Source organism: Chlamydotis macqueenii, chromosome 2, assembly GCF_036417535.1.
Source record: "Chlamydotis macqueenii isolate bChlMac1 chromosome 2, bChlMac1.mat, whole genome shotgun sequence".
Taxonomy (NCBI): Eukaryota; Metazoa; Chordata; class Aves; order Otidiformes; family Otididae; genus Chlamydotis; species Chlamydotis macqueenii.
In genome coordinates, this window is record NC_141557.1 from 108,928,531 (window position 1) to 108,946,274 (window position 17,744).

The window sequence follows — 17,744 nt, forward strand, 5'->3', positions numbered from 1 at the left end:
GAACCTGTCACATTGCTGGTCTATGTATGGTTTTGCATTGTTTCAATTTTACTCTTTAAAAGGATGCTTTTAATCTGTCAGTTCGTTGTTTGTTACTGACACTGAATCAAGTCTTCATTTTACAAGTGGAAGAACAGTAGAATAGAATAGAGGTGACCTAGAATTTAGGAATCAAGCTGTGATCTCTTGAGCAAGTGGACTATTGCCCCTAGCAGTGAAGAGAGCTCTGATTTTCACAGGTAGCTTTTTGTTGTGGTGGTGGTGGTATTATTTTTTGGTGGAGTTGTTTTGAATTTTGTTGTGGGGTTTTTTTTGTGTTTTTTTTTTGGTTTTTTTTGTTTTTAAGTCTCAGCATAGCAATGTGTCAATAGGGTACTGGACACTTCAGAAAAATCAAGCTACTGTATTTTGTATTTGAAAGCAGCCTTCACAGTTCTGCACATGTATCACAAAGCAAAATCACACTTTGCTTGTCCTTCTGCAACTGTATTAGCTCCTGAAGGAGTTAAATACTATGTGTTAGAGAGAGATTCTCTATTCAAATGAAAATATATGTTGTTATGCTGTGAACAAATAAGATTTTGGGACATAGATGAAGCTTGTTTGAGGATGAGGGTAACTCAGGAGCCACCATTTTTATTCTCTTTAGGTTGTGTGCTCTCTATAAGGTTTGATAAATTAATGTAAGCCTCAGGAAATTCCCCAAATTGTATTCCTAGTGAAGGAGTGTGGGATTCCTTTCTGGCACAAGTACCTCTCTAAGAAGAGAGTGGATGCCAGGAGGAGGCTGGACGCCTGAGACTGGCCTCTTCTCTCTGTGTTTGGGACAGCTGCCTTGTGAGGAGACACCACCACCACTTGTCCTGGTGCTGTGGGGTTTGTGTGCAACCCATGGTGCAGAGCAGGGGTCTGTGGAGCACAGCCATGGAGCTCTTGTTACATGGCAGCCAAAGGAACCTTCATGTGAGAGATTCATAAGGCCATGACGAAGATTTTGATTTTTAGAGGTGGTGGTTCATCAGTTTGGTATGCAAGAAGCTTTCAGGCTAAACCCTGCTGAAATTTTACGTCCTGCCTCTCTGCAATGCTCAGTTCAGTGTATGCACGTTACATGGAAAAAGTACAGATGGAACTTCATCTGCAGGAGTAGAGATACTGCATTGACTTAAATACCAACTGATGCTGTGGTTCTTTGGTACTGAAGCTCTTCCTTTCTGAAATGTATATTTAACTTTAAAAGTGGCTGGGTAAAAATGTTCCCATCTGTGACACACTTCAGTATATCTAGTTGTTCAGCTTAGTTCAGTCAATGAGGTTTTATTTTTATCTCAGCCTTTTAGAGCTGAGGTAGCAGAGATTGTGAGATGGAGACTTTTCATTTTTATTGTAGCAGAATTGATGACTATTTTTCCAGTTCCGTGTACCTGGACAACTCATGTAAAGCACTACCACTGTGTTGTGCTGACTGCCTCATAATTTCTTGATTTGAAAGCCATTGATTTTCTGGCAGTACTGAAAATGGTCTCTTTTTCTGAAAATAAAGCTAAAAAGGCTGAAAATTAGTGAAGAATTGACTGGCAAACAAAAATCCTTCAGAGATAGCTTTCAGAGCTTCTTGAGGTTTTATAGTTGGAGTTGCATGCTGCTGGACAGACTTAGTTACGGAGTCACTTTTGCATATCTGTTCTTTCCTTGGCTCTTTAACACCTTCTTGCTGCTGCTTGATAAGCTTGAGAGGTGATTTGGGCTGCTGTGCCAGTGATACGCAATTGCCTCACAGTTCTGCCTGTTCTTTATCACATGTAATTATACCTCAGGAACTAAAATTACAACGCAGTGCTTAGATGAAAGCAGCTCATGGAAGAGGGAAAAGCAACTGTCTGAAGTCAAACCAAGGAAGACAGATGGTATCCTGGAGGCTTTTTTGCAGAAGCTTATAGGTTGCTGGAAAATTCTCGTTGTCAAACTGATCTGAACAGCTGGTAGAGTAGGCGTGTTCTCGATGCTTGTGTTGACCCTGAGAACTCACCCTGCAGCGTCTGTGAGTAGATACATTGGCTCGTATCTAGCAAAATGCCTTTGTCCTGTTGTACCAGACAGCAGTCTGGTCTGCTTTTCAAATATTCATCATGTACTACTTGAAATTCACCTTTGATTATGCAGAGTCCATTGTATTTAGGGAACTGCACCGGTGTAGAATGTGACAGTGCATCCCCTCAGCGGCACAGTTTATCATAGCGTATCAAACCTCTGCTGCTTGGTAAAGTTCTGAAACAGTCTCAGTCCTTATCTTCAAAGCTCAGATACGTAGCCAGGATGCTTGAATAACTGCTAAAAAATATTTTAATAAAACTACTGAGAGAAGTGATAACAGGTGTCAGCAGCTATGGTCGGCTAGGACTCTGTATTATAAGGTGAAGCTCATCTGCAGAGAAGATTATAGGACAATCAGCTCTAGGAAAGGAGCAACAGTGTAAGTCTCATCAGTTTCTACTCTTAAGTGTGAGTGGCTTTGTTTTGACCTTTTTCTAGCACAAATCCAAAGCAGCAAATCCAACAAAATCTGCTACAGATGTTTTATCATTTTTCCCTTCAGAGGAGAAGCAGTGTGACCCATATGTTAATGCAGTCTCAAACGTAGTCCTCTCCTGTGATTTTCATTCCAGAAGAACCAAAATGGAGCAGAATAAGAGAAACCTGTGTTTGAAATTGAAAGCAGAAAGATTTCTTACAAACCTTTTGATTTTGGGCTCTAGCAAAATTGTACTTCATATTGAAACATATATTCCTTTAATCTAAGAAAAAGACCTTGAGGCGAGGACAGCAGTTCTTGATGTTGACATTTGTTCTTTGTTTAATCTTTGAGTGTATTTTGTGTGACTTTTTTTTTTTAATAGAACATGGATTCTACACTTCACTATATTCATAATGATTCAGATTTGAGCACCAACAGTAGTTTCAGCCCTGAAGAAGAGAGAAAATCCAAAGTACAGGTAAATGACAGTGACTTCTGTTTTTCCTGCATGTATTGGATAAGTGGAATTTTCTTATGTATATGGGGATTTCTTCTATGCACTTCATTCAGTTATTTCTGATGTAATGTAGTTTCTCTGAGATATGGCAAACCTCTTAAATAAGGAGTTTTAAAATATTCCTTATTGCCAGAGATAATGGTTTAATTCAGCAGTTGCTTCTGTTTAATTATGTATAAGAGCTGACAGTATTTCTTGACATGAGGCAACTGTTGTCATAGACTTCCAGGCTGTGGTTTCCTGTGGTTTCATTTTCTATGGAAACTATGCTGTAATGGAAGTCAAGTTATTGAGGAAACAGGATTTTTTGCTAAATGTTTTGAGTGGAACTGCCCCCACCCCATGAGCTTTTTGAAGAAAAGATGCGTAAGCGTTTCATTAAGCTCAAACTGTCTCTGTTATTTTTTCCCTAAAGGAATCAAATGTTGTTACACAGTTGAGTATTAAGTATGCCACCCTGCACCAGCGTAATTCCTTGAGTGGGAACCGCTGCCCTTGTTGCTTAAGTGAGCTGAGCTATTCAGCAGCTGTGGTAGGGAAATGCTCTTGTGCACCCCCTTGGGTAGAGTTAGTACCTGAGATAAACTAACAGCAACTGAAGCAAAGACAGCGTTTGGACGTTTGGAAGCAATATGGAACACAGTATACTCTGCCTCCTTCCCTTCCCTCTCTTCCTGGGGCATTTTAATTTAGTTTTCTTCTCAAAATCTCAGGGAGGTGGGGAGACGACTTTTGAGCAAGTTGCATGATTTGCTGTTCTGCCTGTTTTTATGGATGAGTTAAAATGGCCAATTTTAACAGGTTGCCCAGAGAGGTGGTGGATGCCCCATCCCTGGAAACGTTCAAGGCTGTGTTGGACAGGGCTCTGAGCAACCTTGTCTAGTTGGAGATGTCCCTGCTTCTTGCAGGGGGGTTGGACTAGATGACCTTTAAAGGGCCCTTCCAACCCTAACCAGTCAAAGATTCTATGATTTGCACACCGTGCGACTGAACATTTGTAGAAAGGTAGAATGTAGTTTCTTAATTTCCTGGTCTGCCTAAGTAGACAGTGATCCACCCACTCACCTGATATGTTGGTCTGTATATTTTCAAATAGCTCCCAGTCATGTAATCATTTCTTTGAAACTTTTTGGTGGAACTTATGAAATACAAAACCTTTGCATTCTTAAGTGATTGTAATTAAATACTAATCTATAGTTGTGAGGAAAAAATGTTATTCTGGCAATGTGCCCTGGAATTTTAGTAAACCTTATGAGGATTTATTGAAGATAGTGTAAACACTCTGCCCTTTTCTTGGTGTAGGATGTTGTACCTCAAGCCTTGCTGGATCAGTATTTATCAATGACTGATCCATCTCGCGCACAAACAGTTGATACCGAGATTGCCAAACACTGTGCCTACAGCCTGCCAGGTGTGGCTCTTACGTTAGGCCGACAGAATTGGCACTGTTTGAAAGATACCTATGAGACACTGGCATCTGACATGCAGGTAAGTGCAAGGAGCTCTGGAGGTGAATGATCTGAACTTTTATGATGTAATAATGAATAATCTGAACTTTTACAGTGACTTCTCTTGTTGCGTTGCTCTGCTTTTTACATGAGGCTTTCTGTTGCTGATATCGGTTATTTGTATGATGATTGAAAGTGTAACTGGTGTCTCAGAGGAAATGGGATGTGGGTGGTGCTCAGGTAGTAAGGAAGCAGCGCAGTTTGAGTGGGAGGTGGATGTTCAGTGGGAATGTGAGGAGAGATCTCTAATTTCCTCTACTAGCTTGAGATCTTATGGCAGTGCTTGAGATTCTCATAGATATGAGAATTTGGGCTGTGCCGCTGTGCGTAAGCAGGCACATGCCCCTGCAGGCACGTCTGGAGCTCAGTGAGTCAGCCTCACACCGAGCCTTTTGGTGGCCTTTTGGTGCTGCATCCAGTTAGTCATAAGGGAATAACAACACTATCACCATGCAGCATTGGTGTTTTAAAAACAAATACTGGAAATAGCAGCATTTTCCTTGCTGTCAGGTGGTAAGGAACGTGGCTTTGTGCATTTTACTGTTGGTTTGCAGTTGTTTCCCAGTCCTCCCTTGTTTCCTTTTTTGGAGATGCTCTTTTTCTTTTTTTAAACATTCTCAGACTTCTTCACCTCTCTTGAACTTGCTGCTTGCTCTGTGAGAGCAGCAGTTCTCAGTGATGTGTAGTGAGTAACTTTATACATGACTATTGCTCATATTTTCCAAACTCTTTTGCAGCTGTTAAAAACAACCAGCTAATAAATTTAAAACATAAGTAAAAACAAATTACTCTGTATTCAAAACTGTCCAGAGTTTATCGCCAGTCTCATCTGAATTAAGACTGAATCACCAAACCAGGGCAAAAGAACAGTACCCATGCTAATTGGAAAGTGCTGGCTGAAGAATAGATACTATTTTATTTTTACAAAGACTTACTTGAAATAACTGCTCCATTAAAAGAGTGCCCCCTCAGTTTAGAGTCAGTAAAAGCTCTACTGGTCCTTAGACTGCTGGGCACTCAGTGTGGGTAAAACTTTACCTATTATGGAAGCTAAAATATGCCAGCTGAAATATTGTGGGATATATATCTTGTTCTGTTTATAAATGAAACAAGTGAGAGAGTGGTGGTATGAAACTAATTTACCCGAAAGAATTTAAAGCAGAGGGTAATGTGTGGAAGAGTACTGATGTCAGGAATACTGTTTTCCTTCCCAACACCTAGAAAACGAAAATATTTTCATTACTTTCACTTGCCTGATTCCTTGATATTCATGTAGAAAAAATGATACCTCATCATTTATCCTCTCTTTCCTTTTCCTTTTTTTTTTTTTTTTTTTAATTTCCATTTTCATTTTCAATTGTTGCATGAGACACTGTTGAATATATTTGTAAGGACTGCAGCTTATTGGGAGTCCAGCTTGGATACTGACCCTCAAGTTAAAATAGAGCACTTTAGAGGACACATCAATTAAATTCATTTATTTATTTATTTTATAGTGGAAGGTTCGGCGGACACTAGCATTTTCTATACATGAACTTGCCGTCATCCTTGGAGACCAGCTTACAGCTGGAGATTTAGTTCCTGTCTTCAATGGCTTTTTAAAAGATCTTGATGAAGTCAGGATAGGTGTGCTTAAACACTTGCATGACTTTCTGAAGGTATGTCTATGTTCACTCTGGACAAGTGCAATTATGTATTTTACTTCATTTCTTTGTATGTACTTGCTTTTTCACATAACATCAGTATAACTCTGGGAATCCATGCAGGTGTCTGTTAATACTAGAGTATGTTTTGCAGGAGATGTGTGTTGCTGATACTTCATTTTCTCTGAAGAGCCTGGTTTATTTGATATTTAGGTGCCAGTGGATGGTATTACATTTTTTGATGACTCTAACTTCTTTACACAGCTTACTTCTCAAATTTATTTGAGTTTTTCTTAACTGCTTCATTTTTGGAGCTGAGAGACACAAATTATAAAACCTTTAAAATCAGTACTGTCTTTACTGCCTACCTTTCTTGTTTCCTAGAAGAGTAGAGACTAGGTCAGATTTTGCTTTCAGTAGTGCCCCATGTGATTTGACAAACTTAAGCATGGTAGAGTTTAGCCCAGGAAAGCAACACTATTGCTAAAGCTTTTTTTTTTTTTTTTTTTTTTTTTTTTTTAAATAAAAGCAAATGTTTAATTAGTTGTATGGTTCTTGTTCTATCTGCTGATTGTAGCCTACATTTCTTTATGTAAGTTTATGTTTACTGTTACAGCTGCTTCATCTTGACAAAAGACGAGAATATCTTTATCAGCTTCAGGAATTCCTAGTGACTGATAACAGCAGGAACTGGCGTTTCCGTGCTGAGCTGGCTGAGTATGTAGTTTTTTGGATGTTTGTTTTTATTGTTATGGATATTTAGAAATGTTAAAATTATAGAATAGATGTTTTACAGTGACACTCTTAATTTCATTTTTAGTTAGTGGTCCTTATCCTCCTCCACTTGTCTCCCTTGCTTAAAAATTCCTGATAGTTGTATATCACTTATAACAGTTGGAACTTGAATGTCTTTTTCCATCACCATATGTTGAAAATATTACCCTTCCTTAAAAAAGAAGCTGCCAAAAGAGAAGACCAGATCTAGTTGCCCTGGAAGTCACTAGAAGTGTTCTAGCAATCTGACTTCAAGTTGCTATATTTTATGAGTAGGCTGAATTCATGACCATGAAACGGAGGAGATCAAGATCTTGAGAGGAGTAAAGCAAGTAGCAGAGTAGTGACCTTGGACTTTGTCTGAGCAGACTTTGGCTTTTTCGTGGAACTGCTAGGTGGGCTCCTATGGGAGGCAGCTCTGGAGGCAGCTCTGGAGGGTCAAGTTGCTCAGGAAACCTAGCAGAGGAAGGGTCTTATGAAATTCTGCAAGAGACAGATGCCAAGTCCTGCACGTAGGAAGGAAGAGCCTCTGACAGTGAGACAGGCTGAGCACTGGCTGGCAAGGCCCAGAGCATCATGAAGAACAGTGATTTCTCTAGTTACCCAGTATACTCTGAAGTAGAAGTTCATTGATTTGATAAATCAGTATACTTGAGTCACCAAGGATATTTATCAAACTAAGTCAGAGAAGTTGCTTTGTGGCTGTAGGTGAGATGTCTTTACCAGGTATTCAGATGTACATGCACACCGCGGTGTCGTTCAGGGCTGGATCACTGTGCTGTATGTACATTATAACCATTCCCCTAGTTTTTAATTCTTTAAGCTTGCCATTGTTGCCAATAAGTGGCAATTTCAAATTTGCAAGTGAGCCATAGTCAAACTGTTGGCCTTGGAAAATAGGTGTTGCTTTTCAGTAAGTTTATTACGGCCACATTGCATATTTGGCGAGTGTTGTCGTATAAATTATCATATTCACCGTTAAAACTACCTTTCTTCTTATTATAATGTACTTTGTTTGGTTTTTCTTCCATTTTGTAGGCAACTGATTTTGCTTCTAGATCTATACAGTGCCAGAGACATTTATGACTACTTGCGACCTATCGCTTTCAGCCTCTGTGCAGACAAAGTGTCTTCTGTCCGTTGGATTTCTTACAAGCTGGTAAAGCAATCTAAGTAAATTCAGGATTTCAGACTTCTCAGGGTTCTTGGTCAGAAGTAACTTTTGTATGTTTTTCTTCTAATTTCTTCAAGGTTGGTGAAATGGTAAAAAAGCTGTACATGGCTTCAACATCAACCTTTGTGACAGACCTCATGAATGAACTTGTTGAGAAGTTCTGTAGATGCCGCAAATGGTCTGGTCGGCAAACTTTTGTCTTTATTTGCCAGGTGAAACGTCTTTTTGTTCATCTTTTTTGGGGGATTTTGCTGGGGGGAGTGGTGATAAGAATTAAGGAAGTTGCCAGACTTCATACAAAATAAAGTGGGGTTCTAGCTGAGCCTGAATTTCCTCAGCGTTAACTTCGTTCATTGTGTACGAATTTGTGCTAGAAAACATTGTACCATATTTTAAAACTTTGTGGATACTACCTACTGTATTCATGCTATGAAGGTAGTAAGATCTGTCAGCTCTGATCTTGCGTTGGGATTTTATCCTCACTGTGCTGAAATCTAATGAAATTGCTTCTGTCTTCTTGCCAGACTATCAGTGAAGATGACTGCCTGCCCATGGACCAGTTTGCTCTGCATCTGTTGCCACACTTACTACGCTTGGCATGTGACAGGGTTCCAAATGTTCGAGTCCTGCTTGCAAAAACGTTAAAGCAAACTCTCTTAGAGAAAGGTTAGTGGTCAGAAAGAGTTGCAGTGGGCTGACACTGCATCTTTTTGTCCCTCCACTTTGCTATAGTCAGCTGGGAAAGAAGAAATAACATCAGATGTGGGTTGCTTTTGCTTTTACAGTCTCCTTCGTGTGGAATGTTACCTTGGCTGAGATAAAACCATGAACCTTGTGGTATCAGAGCCACTGTTGTGTAATGCTGGGGAAATAAGAGCTTGTATGCCAGCTTATTCTTTTTGTACCATTTTCCCTGAATGAGCTAGTTTGTAGAGGTGTCATCAGGACACAGACGAACAACTAACAACTCTTAAGTTCTTGAGCAGTGCCTTTTATTTTGTTAGAAAAACATTCTGTTGATGTTCCATGTAATAAGGTTAAAAAAGACAAATCCCTCCCTACAAATCCACCATCTGTTTTCTCACTGAGGGAGAAGAAATGGCTGCTGTTTTGGTTTTTATATTTTATGGTAGCAGTGGGAAGAAAGTTTCTCTGGAGTCTCTTCAGGGAAATTAGATGTGCAACTTTCAAATGGCAGACTCTGCTTAGGAAAGCATCCCAGTGCACAGGAGATGCCGGAAGAGTCAGCAGTGCTCAGATTCCAAACACTGTAAAGGAAAATAACGTTAGAAATATGCTATTTTGTAAACCAGCAGAATGTCTACACTTGGAATACTTAATCCAGTTCTGGTCACTTTCTTTGTCAAAACCATAGGATGGCCTGAGGACTGCTGTTTCTAGCACAGAAAGTGGGGGGTGGAGGAAGGAATGTTCAAAAAGATATTGCAAGATGTTCAAAACACTGGGCAATACAGAGGATGCCAGCCCAGTGAGAACTAGGCTATTGCTAGCTGTCTTGCGCATGCTGGAGACTCTGAGTAAGCATATGTGGACAGTTAGGATGGATCAGCTGATGTGCAGTAACTTATCCTCTGTTCACTGCGCCAAGGTTGTTGCTGTTCTTCCTGTTACCATGTTGTATTGGTATTTTTGTTGCTGTCATCACTATTTTTGTGTTCCCCACCAGGATGGTACACCTCCGTTCTGTATTGCTGCTGTGTAAGCTTATAACGCAGGTAGTGCCTGCCTCAAAGATGCGCTGTGTATGATTCGGGATAGACTATGAAAGATCAGTTCAGGAGTTTTTAAACCTCAGATCTAAATTGTGCTCCCTGTGAGCTGTTTGTAGTTACGCTGCTTTTATGCAGCATGTGTTGTGTAGTTCATGGAAACTGTCAGATATTGGAATTTCTTCCACTCTTACTTCATGTTATCTTAGTTTTATTGTTTGATAATTATTTGGCAAGCCTGCTAGTGAAATGGAGCAGCAAGGCCATGGGTTTGTGATACCTCCACTCCATCAAAAATATAAGCAGACTCTTTCTGAGTCTCTTGCAGGTTTTTTCTTCCTCTTTTGGTCATGGAACCTGTCACACTTGCGTTTATATTGAAAGACCATAGAAATCCTGTACTCTGACAGCACTGTTAGAGCAACTGTGCTCTGAAACATGGAATGATTTTTAGGTTTTTGGTTTGTGTTTTTTTTTTTTTATATTAAGGTGAATTCATAGGTTTGTTCAGAAGTGTATTCTGTGCCTGCTCAGATATTCCAGTTTGACCATACATATACACTGTCTTCTGAGATTTTGAACCTCATAATAGTATGCTGAGGTTTGCGTATCTGCTGTCTTTTCCTCCTGTAAGTCTCGTGCATTTTCTCTTACAGAATATTTTCTAAATTCTGCCAACTCTCATCAAGAAGCTGTGGAGCAAACAATTATGGCGCTTCAAATGGATGAGGACAATGATGTCAAATATTTTGCAAGCATACACCCTGCCAGTACCAAAATTGCAGATGATGCCATGAGCACTGCTTCGTCAACTTATTAAAAAGTTATGAATGTTGCTATAATTAAAAAAATTGTAAACAAACTATCCTCAAATGCTTCTAAAATGGTTGATCTAGAACAACCTCTTTGGAAGGAGAGATTTCTTGCCAGACTTAACAGGTGGATGTTATCTAAACCTGATACCAGGGATTTGAAGTCAAGAAAAAGTAAACATGCCTGTGTCAGCTTGACTTTAGAAAAACACTGCTCAGAGGATTATTTTTGCCACCGAAGCCTTAAATCTTCTGTCTTCCTGAACAAATGAAACTTGAATTGGCAGATCATTTTCATTGTGAAAGGATGTGATTTCCAGAGACCTGCATTGTTTCTCCTGAGGAGTTAACTTAGCAAGTATTTTCTGTAGCAACTGATAGACAGAATGGCCAGACAGGCAAATTTATACCGGGATGTAAGACCTCCAGTATTAGCGCTAAAAGTTTTTATCATTCAAGGACTTGATTTGTGTGCGGCCAGGCACACCCTTAAGTGGGAATAGCTTTGATGTTTGTAAATGGGGAAAAGTAGAAATTTGGATTTCTCTTAAGGGCTCAGTGCTAACACTAAACTAGAATTTGATTTTAATCCTTAAATGCAGCATATTGCTGTACCCATTAGCAGAAAACTTTGCTGAGTACCTGTGTCCTAATTATTTTCATGCTGGTCATGACCTAAAGGAAATTTATTAGCACATGTACTTTAAGTCAGGTATTTTTAACTTGATCATGATCAGCTCTGAGGTGCAACTTTTTTCTTCATATACTGTACATATCTGTGAGCCTCCTTGGAGTGCTGCAGTCTTTAATCATGTTGTTTAAAGCTGTTGTGATACAAGTTGTTCTCTACTTGTCCAAATAAAATTTATTAATAATATTGAAAGCAATCTTGTGACCTTTTTAAGACATTAAAATAATAAGTTGGAAATTTAAGTGGCCTTTTTCTTTCTGGTTCTGTACACTTTGGCTATTGCAGGGGCAAGGAGTTTGCTCAATGATTGTGAAGAATTTTGCATTTTGACATGGAATATACTACAGCACAGATGTACTTTGGCTGTGTAATTGAGGTTTTGCTAGATTCTTTTTCAAGCATCCTTGTTGTGCCTGGGAATCTGTCACTGCAGCGTGAAATGGCATCTTTGCTGAATTGAGTCTGAATATCTGCCTCAGTCCAGATTTACAGGAAACCGCGAGCTCAGCCTGCCCTTTATCTACCTTCAGTCTGTTGACTGCTCACATTTCCTCTCATTTAAAATGACTGATACAGTATCTCCTTCTGTGTCTTCCAGGGGCAGCTTGCTTAAATCACCTTTCCTCCAGCCTGCGGAACCTGAAGCGCGTGAAGCTTATTTTCCTGAGGAGTTAGAAATGGCTATGGCAGTCTACCTTTGATGTATTTTAGCAGAACATTTTCACTTATCAGTCAGGTGCCTGATACCCTGGCAGTTCAGCCTCAGGCTCTTCCTCCACCCTGTTTTCTTGAGAAAACAGATTCTTTTGCAGTTTCTTCTGTAGTAAACAGAAAGTTGCTATTTAGTCCCCAAAGACCTGCTTTCCACTCCTGAGCATGGCCATGGAGGTGGTCAAGATGCAAGTAATCTCTGTCTGCCTTGGAGGTTGGTGGGTTTGATTTGTTTTGTTTGGGTGTGGGTTTTTTGTTTTTTTTTAAGGCTTGGTTTGTTTGGGGTTTTTTGGCTGGTTGGTTTGGGTTTTTTGTTTTGCTCTGTTTTAGGTTTTTCCTTTGCTTGTCCCTTCTCTTTTCACAATCAGTTTAAAATTTAAAAAGGCAACTATATGCCCAGGTCAGAAGGTCTCTGTAGTATAGGCGATATTCTCATCAGGTTTTCTGTTCCTCTTCTCAGACAATTGTTCAGAAATCATGCGCAAATGCTTAGAGGAACTAAAAGTAACTAGTCCTCTCCCAGGCCAAACGATTCTCACTTTTAGAAGTATGTGTTGAAGTCCAGTTGACTTCTGCGTTTTGTTCAGGATACATAAATCCCTTTGTTTATTTGGTCACGTGTGCGATTTCTGAGGTGAAGGGGATCAGCTCGTTGTTCAGGCCTGAGCATGCTTCAGGTAATCTTCTAACTGTGAATGAAGTGCAGTATTCATTGGAGGAGTGTTGAGACTTAGAAGAAGTCCTAGTGTTTGGAGTGCAGAATGAACGTGTCCCAACCTCATTCTGTTACTGTACTAACACAGTGTTCCCCTAGGCCAGTAAAATGAAGCATTGTATCTGATCCCTTTAGGTATTTTCTAGTTATTTAAGGGTAGGACACTTTTAAGTTGAAAAATGAGACAGATCTTTCGGATGCTTCATTTCTCTCTGTTGTATTTCTTCAGTACTGGTGCAGGCCTGTGAATTTGAGGGAGAGTTTGTTTTTTTTCTAAGGAAGATCGAGTGTTTTCAGTTGCGGAGTGCCTGAATTCCCCTGACATGTAACAAATAGAGATCCTCTTCAGGGAAGAGAAGAAATAGCCATCTTTCTCCTTTTTTTTCTTCACTCAACATGTCATGGATCTGTCTGCCTCTTTTCTGCTTCGTTTGGTGATTCCCAAGAAGTGAACAGGAAGGAAAGGCTTGCTTTGTTCTCAGCCTTGCCCAAGAGCATTTGATCCACACCCTGAGGGATGTGGTCTCTGTTGCTTAACTCTGATAGGGAATTTTCTCATGCTGGCAGTGTTAGCAGTGTCAGGAATTCAGGCTTCAACTTGTCCCTAAGGATATGGGGTTTGGGGAAATGCGCATCTCGGTTCTGAGTGGTGAAAAAAGGAGGTGTGTTTCCTGTCCAGCAGTGTCTGGGAATGCTGCCAAAGATCCTGGTGAATTCCCTCATGCATGTCTTCCCCTGAAGAAAGATGGGAGCTTTGTACCACAATTCATTTCTCTTTTGGTCAGGATTTCTTGACCCAAAGGTGGGGTGACTCCAAAATCATCATCTGTTGGTCCATGGTTTCCCAAGAGCAGTATCATAGCTCTACCCCCGCCGTCTTGGTAGAATACCAAATCAGTCCTTCACACGCATTTTTCATTGTTTTCCATTTAATTTCTTGGCTCACTTTTCTAGGAATTTCTTCATGGAAAATGCCTTTTTCTTTTGCTCCCATGTCCTGGTTATAGCATTATCTACCTTTCTCCTGCTTGCTGTTTTTCACAGCAAGTTCTGTCTTCAGTTGTTCCTCCCCAGAGACCCATCAGGACTTGGTAGGGCTGTTTTCTCATGCGGATTTCATGCCATAAAACTGGCAGATATGTGGAACCCTCTAGAGGGTGGTTTGGTTTTAACCAAGACACGACTGATGCTTGGAAATCAGTTTTTGCTGTTTTGAATGTCCCAGATAGCTGTGCAAATTCTTGGTCCTGTGGACAGACCCTGTGTTCATTAGGACAGCAGAGCAGCAGGCTGATTTCAGCCAAGATGAAAGAAATGTTTGCATGGGCTTGGCAACCCTCTTGTGCAGGTGTAGGTCTGGCTGTGGTGGCTTTCATGTGCAGATCCATTGATCACACCCCCTCCGTTACCTGTTCCATACTTGGTAGTGCCTGCCCCCTTTCCTCTGCACTGTTAGAGGTCAGGGTTCACAGATGGCTGATTTGAACTCGTAGTGGATGGGCAGAGGGGACAACAGTGAAGCCTGTCCTGTGTTTTGAGTAAGGTGACAACCAAGTCTCAAATGGGGGCTGAGCCATTTCTCTTTTCTTGGCTGTTTATTTCACAGTTGTTTCTTCTGACCCCTTGACTGAGGGGTTTTGTATTTTTCTTTTTTTTTCTTTCCTTTTTTTTTTGGGTCACCTTCTGGACCTTTGTGCCTGACAGTGTTGTTTCCCATAAGCAGGACTTTCAGCAGAGACGTCCTGCCCGTCTACCTCGAGGCCCTGCACTGTGACAGAAGAGGCAGTGGCTCACGGTACTAGTTTGAGGTTCTGTGTGAGGGAGGGTGCAGTAACAGGAGCCGGGGACTGTCAGGCAGATCTCTTCCTCATGAGCAAACTGCGTTCCTTGGTGCAGAAATCTTGGGTGCAATATTCCCACCTGTCAAATCAAAATGTTTCGACTGCTGACTTTCCCAGTTGTCTGCTGAGCTGTAGCTAAGCAGGGCTGTGCTGCCTGCTCCCTTCCCCCTCTGAAGGGGAGCTTTAGGCTGTGGGCGAGGAGGGGCAGCTCTGTGGTTCCTCTCCTGGACCAGGGAGTCCAGCAGAGAAGAGGGATTTGGGAAGGTCTCTGCTGATGAGCCCCTGTTTGCAGTAGATTGGTCTCTCTCCAGCGGCCTCGGTGCGTTCCTGCTTTGGAGGATGTAGCAGCCCTGACAGGAGGGGTGTGGAGGAGCATCTAGGAGTATCTAGGGAGCAGTCTGCTGACAAGTCAAAATGACTTGAGGAACAGCACTAGAAGTTTTAGGATGCAGTGACATTTGGTGTTGGTATTTTTCCTGATGTCTGTCCTTCTCTTTCCCACAGACTTCCCTTTTGGATATAGTGAGTAGAAGTTGTAGAAGGGCTCTCAGCTACTGTTGTGGCTCTTGTGTAGTCAGAGGGTACGGCCAGGGCAGTAAGGGCTGCTCTTGCTGCCCCGAGCCGTAACTTGACTGTACTGAGAACTGTTGTGTTTCGCAGTTCAGATGGGGAATTCTTCAGTGCGTGGGTGTGGGGTTGTCCGGTTAAAATCGTATGCGTTGCAACGATCCTTTGGCAGACCTTCTTGCTCGCATTGTTAAGATAGACAGCAGCACAAGAAACTCCAGAAGAAACTTGGTACCGGTCCATTGTGTCTGAGTGGGTCAGCGCTGAGCCAGAGGCACGGAGCGCTCCCGGGGAGGGTCCGTGTTGACAGCCGTTGCTTTGGGTATCCACATCTGTGATGGGATGGAGGAGCAGCCAGGGGCTTGGCTGAGGCTCTGCTAGTAGGGCTGCGCCTCGTCTCCCGGGACAGGAAGGACTGGCAGCCGTTCTCTGGTATGGAGCACAGTGCTGCTGGCTTCTGCTGTCGGAGCGTGTTTTAAAGAGCGCTGTAGAGAACTTGTGCTGTTGAATGTGAGACATATTTGGTCTGGATGAGGCATTTTTCCCCCTGCAGATGAAGCACTATGAGTCAGAGCTGCATGCTGAAAAATTAAAACCTTAACAGATTAAGCTTGGTCAAACCTGGTTTTGGCAGAGATTCAGGCTGATGCTTTTTTTTAAATTTAAAGAGAATAGTCTTACATAGGTGTAAAATTCTTGGCTTTAGCACATAGACTTTAAAAATGAGACTTGGCTCGTTAACCTGGTGGGACACAAAAGAAAAATGAATCCCCTCAGTGCTGGTACTGGAATGAGTGATGGAGGTGGAAGGTTCCTGTGCAGTGGTCCTTTATTGTTCACCTTAAAGGACGATGCATTTCTGGAAGCCCTAATGGTTCCTTGTAGGTCCATGCCACCCTTTCAGTGTACCTGCCTGCGCTGGAGAGGAAACCTTTCAGAATTGCACCAGAACTGGCAGCTTCTGCTTCCGTGAAAATGAAGCTGAGCCGGCATCGGAGACCTGGTGTGGATAATGCAGAGCCCAGGAAGCCTGGAAGGATGGCTGGAACCCTGCAAGGTGCTGGACACAAGTTGGTGGTTTTAGACTTGTGGTAGGGATGTGATCTGAGAGGAATACTGCTCATGGTTTGTGGGTTTTCTTTTTTCTTTTTTTTTTTTTTTTCTTTCAATAAATAAAACCTCCCACCCTGTTCAAGTGTTCAGGCAAGTACCAGTTCACTTCAGGCTGCTGTTTTTCAGAGTAAAAAGACTATTGGGGGGAAAAAAAAACCTGCTTGGTATGCAAGATGTCTGAAGTTGGCTCGTCGTACAGGTGCAGTATTTCAGTAAGTTACGAGTATAAAAGCTGTCACATGTTCAGTTTGATGCCACTAAACTGCTGCTGGCAAAACCCAGATTTGTGACCTGGTGACCCGTTTCTGTGGTGCTTCTTACTCCTGATGTGACAGACTGTTCCAGGTTTGTGTTGAAAAGGACAATAAAAACTGGTACGGAATGTAGTTGTCCCCTGTCTCATCATCCCCCTCTTCTCTGAAGTAATGCTCTGTGGTGGAAACACTTAGATTTTCAAGAGGAAAGCAGATGGGCCACACTAAACGGTCACAAAATTTTTGTTAAGTTCGGAACACTGGAACTAACACCACTGTTGTTTCCTTACTTCAGTAAAGGTAAGCCAGCCTGGTATTTTCTCCAAAGGTCTGACAGAGGTTCAGCCGCTGCAGTCAGTTGTTGGAAATAGCCTTCTTTTAAGTCAATTTAAATGATACTTTGATTTAGAGAAATGGGTTATTCAAGACATGTATGGGCCTCATGAAGGCAGCCTGCTGTTGGTGCCATGGGAGGCGATTGCTGGAGTGCTGCGGCTCATGGATTTCATTGTAAGGCAGTTTGGAGTGATAAGGCAGCTTATAAAGCGATCTGAGCAACGCACTCAGATTATTGTATTGTAATTCCTTTCTGCTTTATGCAAAATTAGCTTTGGCTTTTTCAGCTAATTATTTACAACTGCTGCATGCAGTCTTTGAAATGCCTGCTGCTAGCCTGCCTTTTTTCAGAACAAGCACTGGGGTAAGCGCTGGTGCTGACAAGCACTGGCGTTGGGGTAATGCTGCTGCTACGGGACTCAGGGCAGCCAAACCCCTTTGTGGAGGTGATCAGGACAGGAGAAGCAGGTGCCTTGGCATGGCCCCACCTGCCTCTGGGCAGAGTAGGGCAGAGGAGAGGGGCTGAGGCATTGCCCTCCCCCAGTGCTCTTGCAAGGGGTGGTTTTACCCACAGCTCAGAGGTTGTTGCTGCCTCAGCCACCTGCCCTGGGGGCTTCCCTAGGGCTATTAAGCTTCAGTGCTATCAGTGTGTGTTTGATCGTCCAGTGCTGACTCACATTTACAAGAGTTTTATCAGTAACTGCTGTTTATCATAGGACATATCATTTGAAAGAGCATGAAAGAAAATTTCAGGGAAACATCTTTCAGGCGTTTGAATCTACATTTCTGGTTAGAGTTGCTGCATTACTGAAGGAGCAGCAATTCCACCTCCATTTAAGACTT

At 41.8% G+C, this 17,744-nt stretch overlaps 1 protein-coding gene across 4 annotated transcripts in view; it reads left to right on the forward strand.

Moving 5' to 3' along the window:
• The window catches only part of PPP4R1 (protein phosphatase 4 regulatory subunit 1), a 61,935-nt gene extending 50,329 nt beyond the window's left edge, over positions 1-11,606 (forward strand). For all 4 annotated transcript variants that reach the window (XM_086740628.1, XM_086740629.1, XM_086740627.1 and 1 more), the window contains 8 exons: positions 2,898-2,993; positions 4,335-4,520; positions 6,037-6,198; positions 6,800-6,900; positions 7,996-8,116; positions 8,209-8,343; positions 8,656-8,797; positions 10,518-11,606. In XM_086740628.1, coding sequence (XP_086596754.1) covers positions 2,898-2,993; positions 4,335-4,520; positions 6,037-6,198; positions 6,800-6,900; positions 7,996-8,116; positions 8,209-8,343; positions 8,656-8,797; positions 10,518-10,681 — 1,107 coding nt within the window. In that variant the 3' untranslated portion in view covers positions 10,682-11,606. The remainder of the gene's footprint in view (positions 1-2,897; positions 2,994-4,334; positions 4,521-6,036; positions 6,199-6,799; positions 6,901-7,995; positions 8,117-8,208; positions 8,344-8,655; positions 8,798-10,517) is intronic.
• The last annotated feature ends 6,138 nt before the right edge of the window (positions 11,607-17,744 follow it).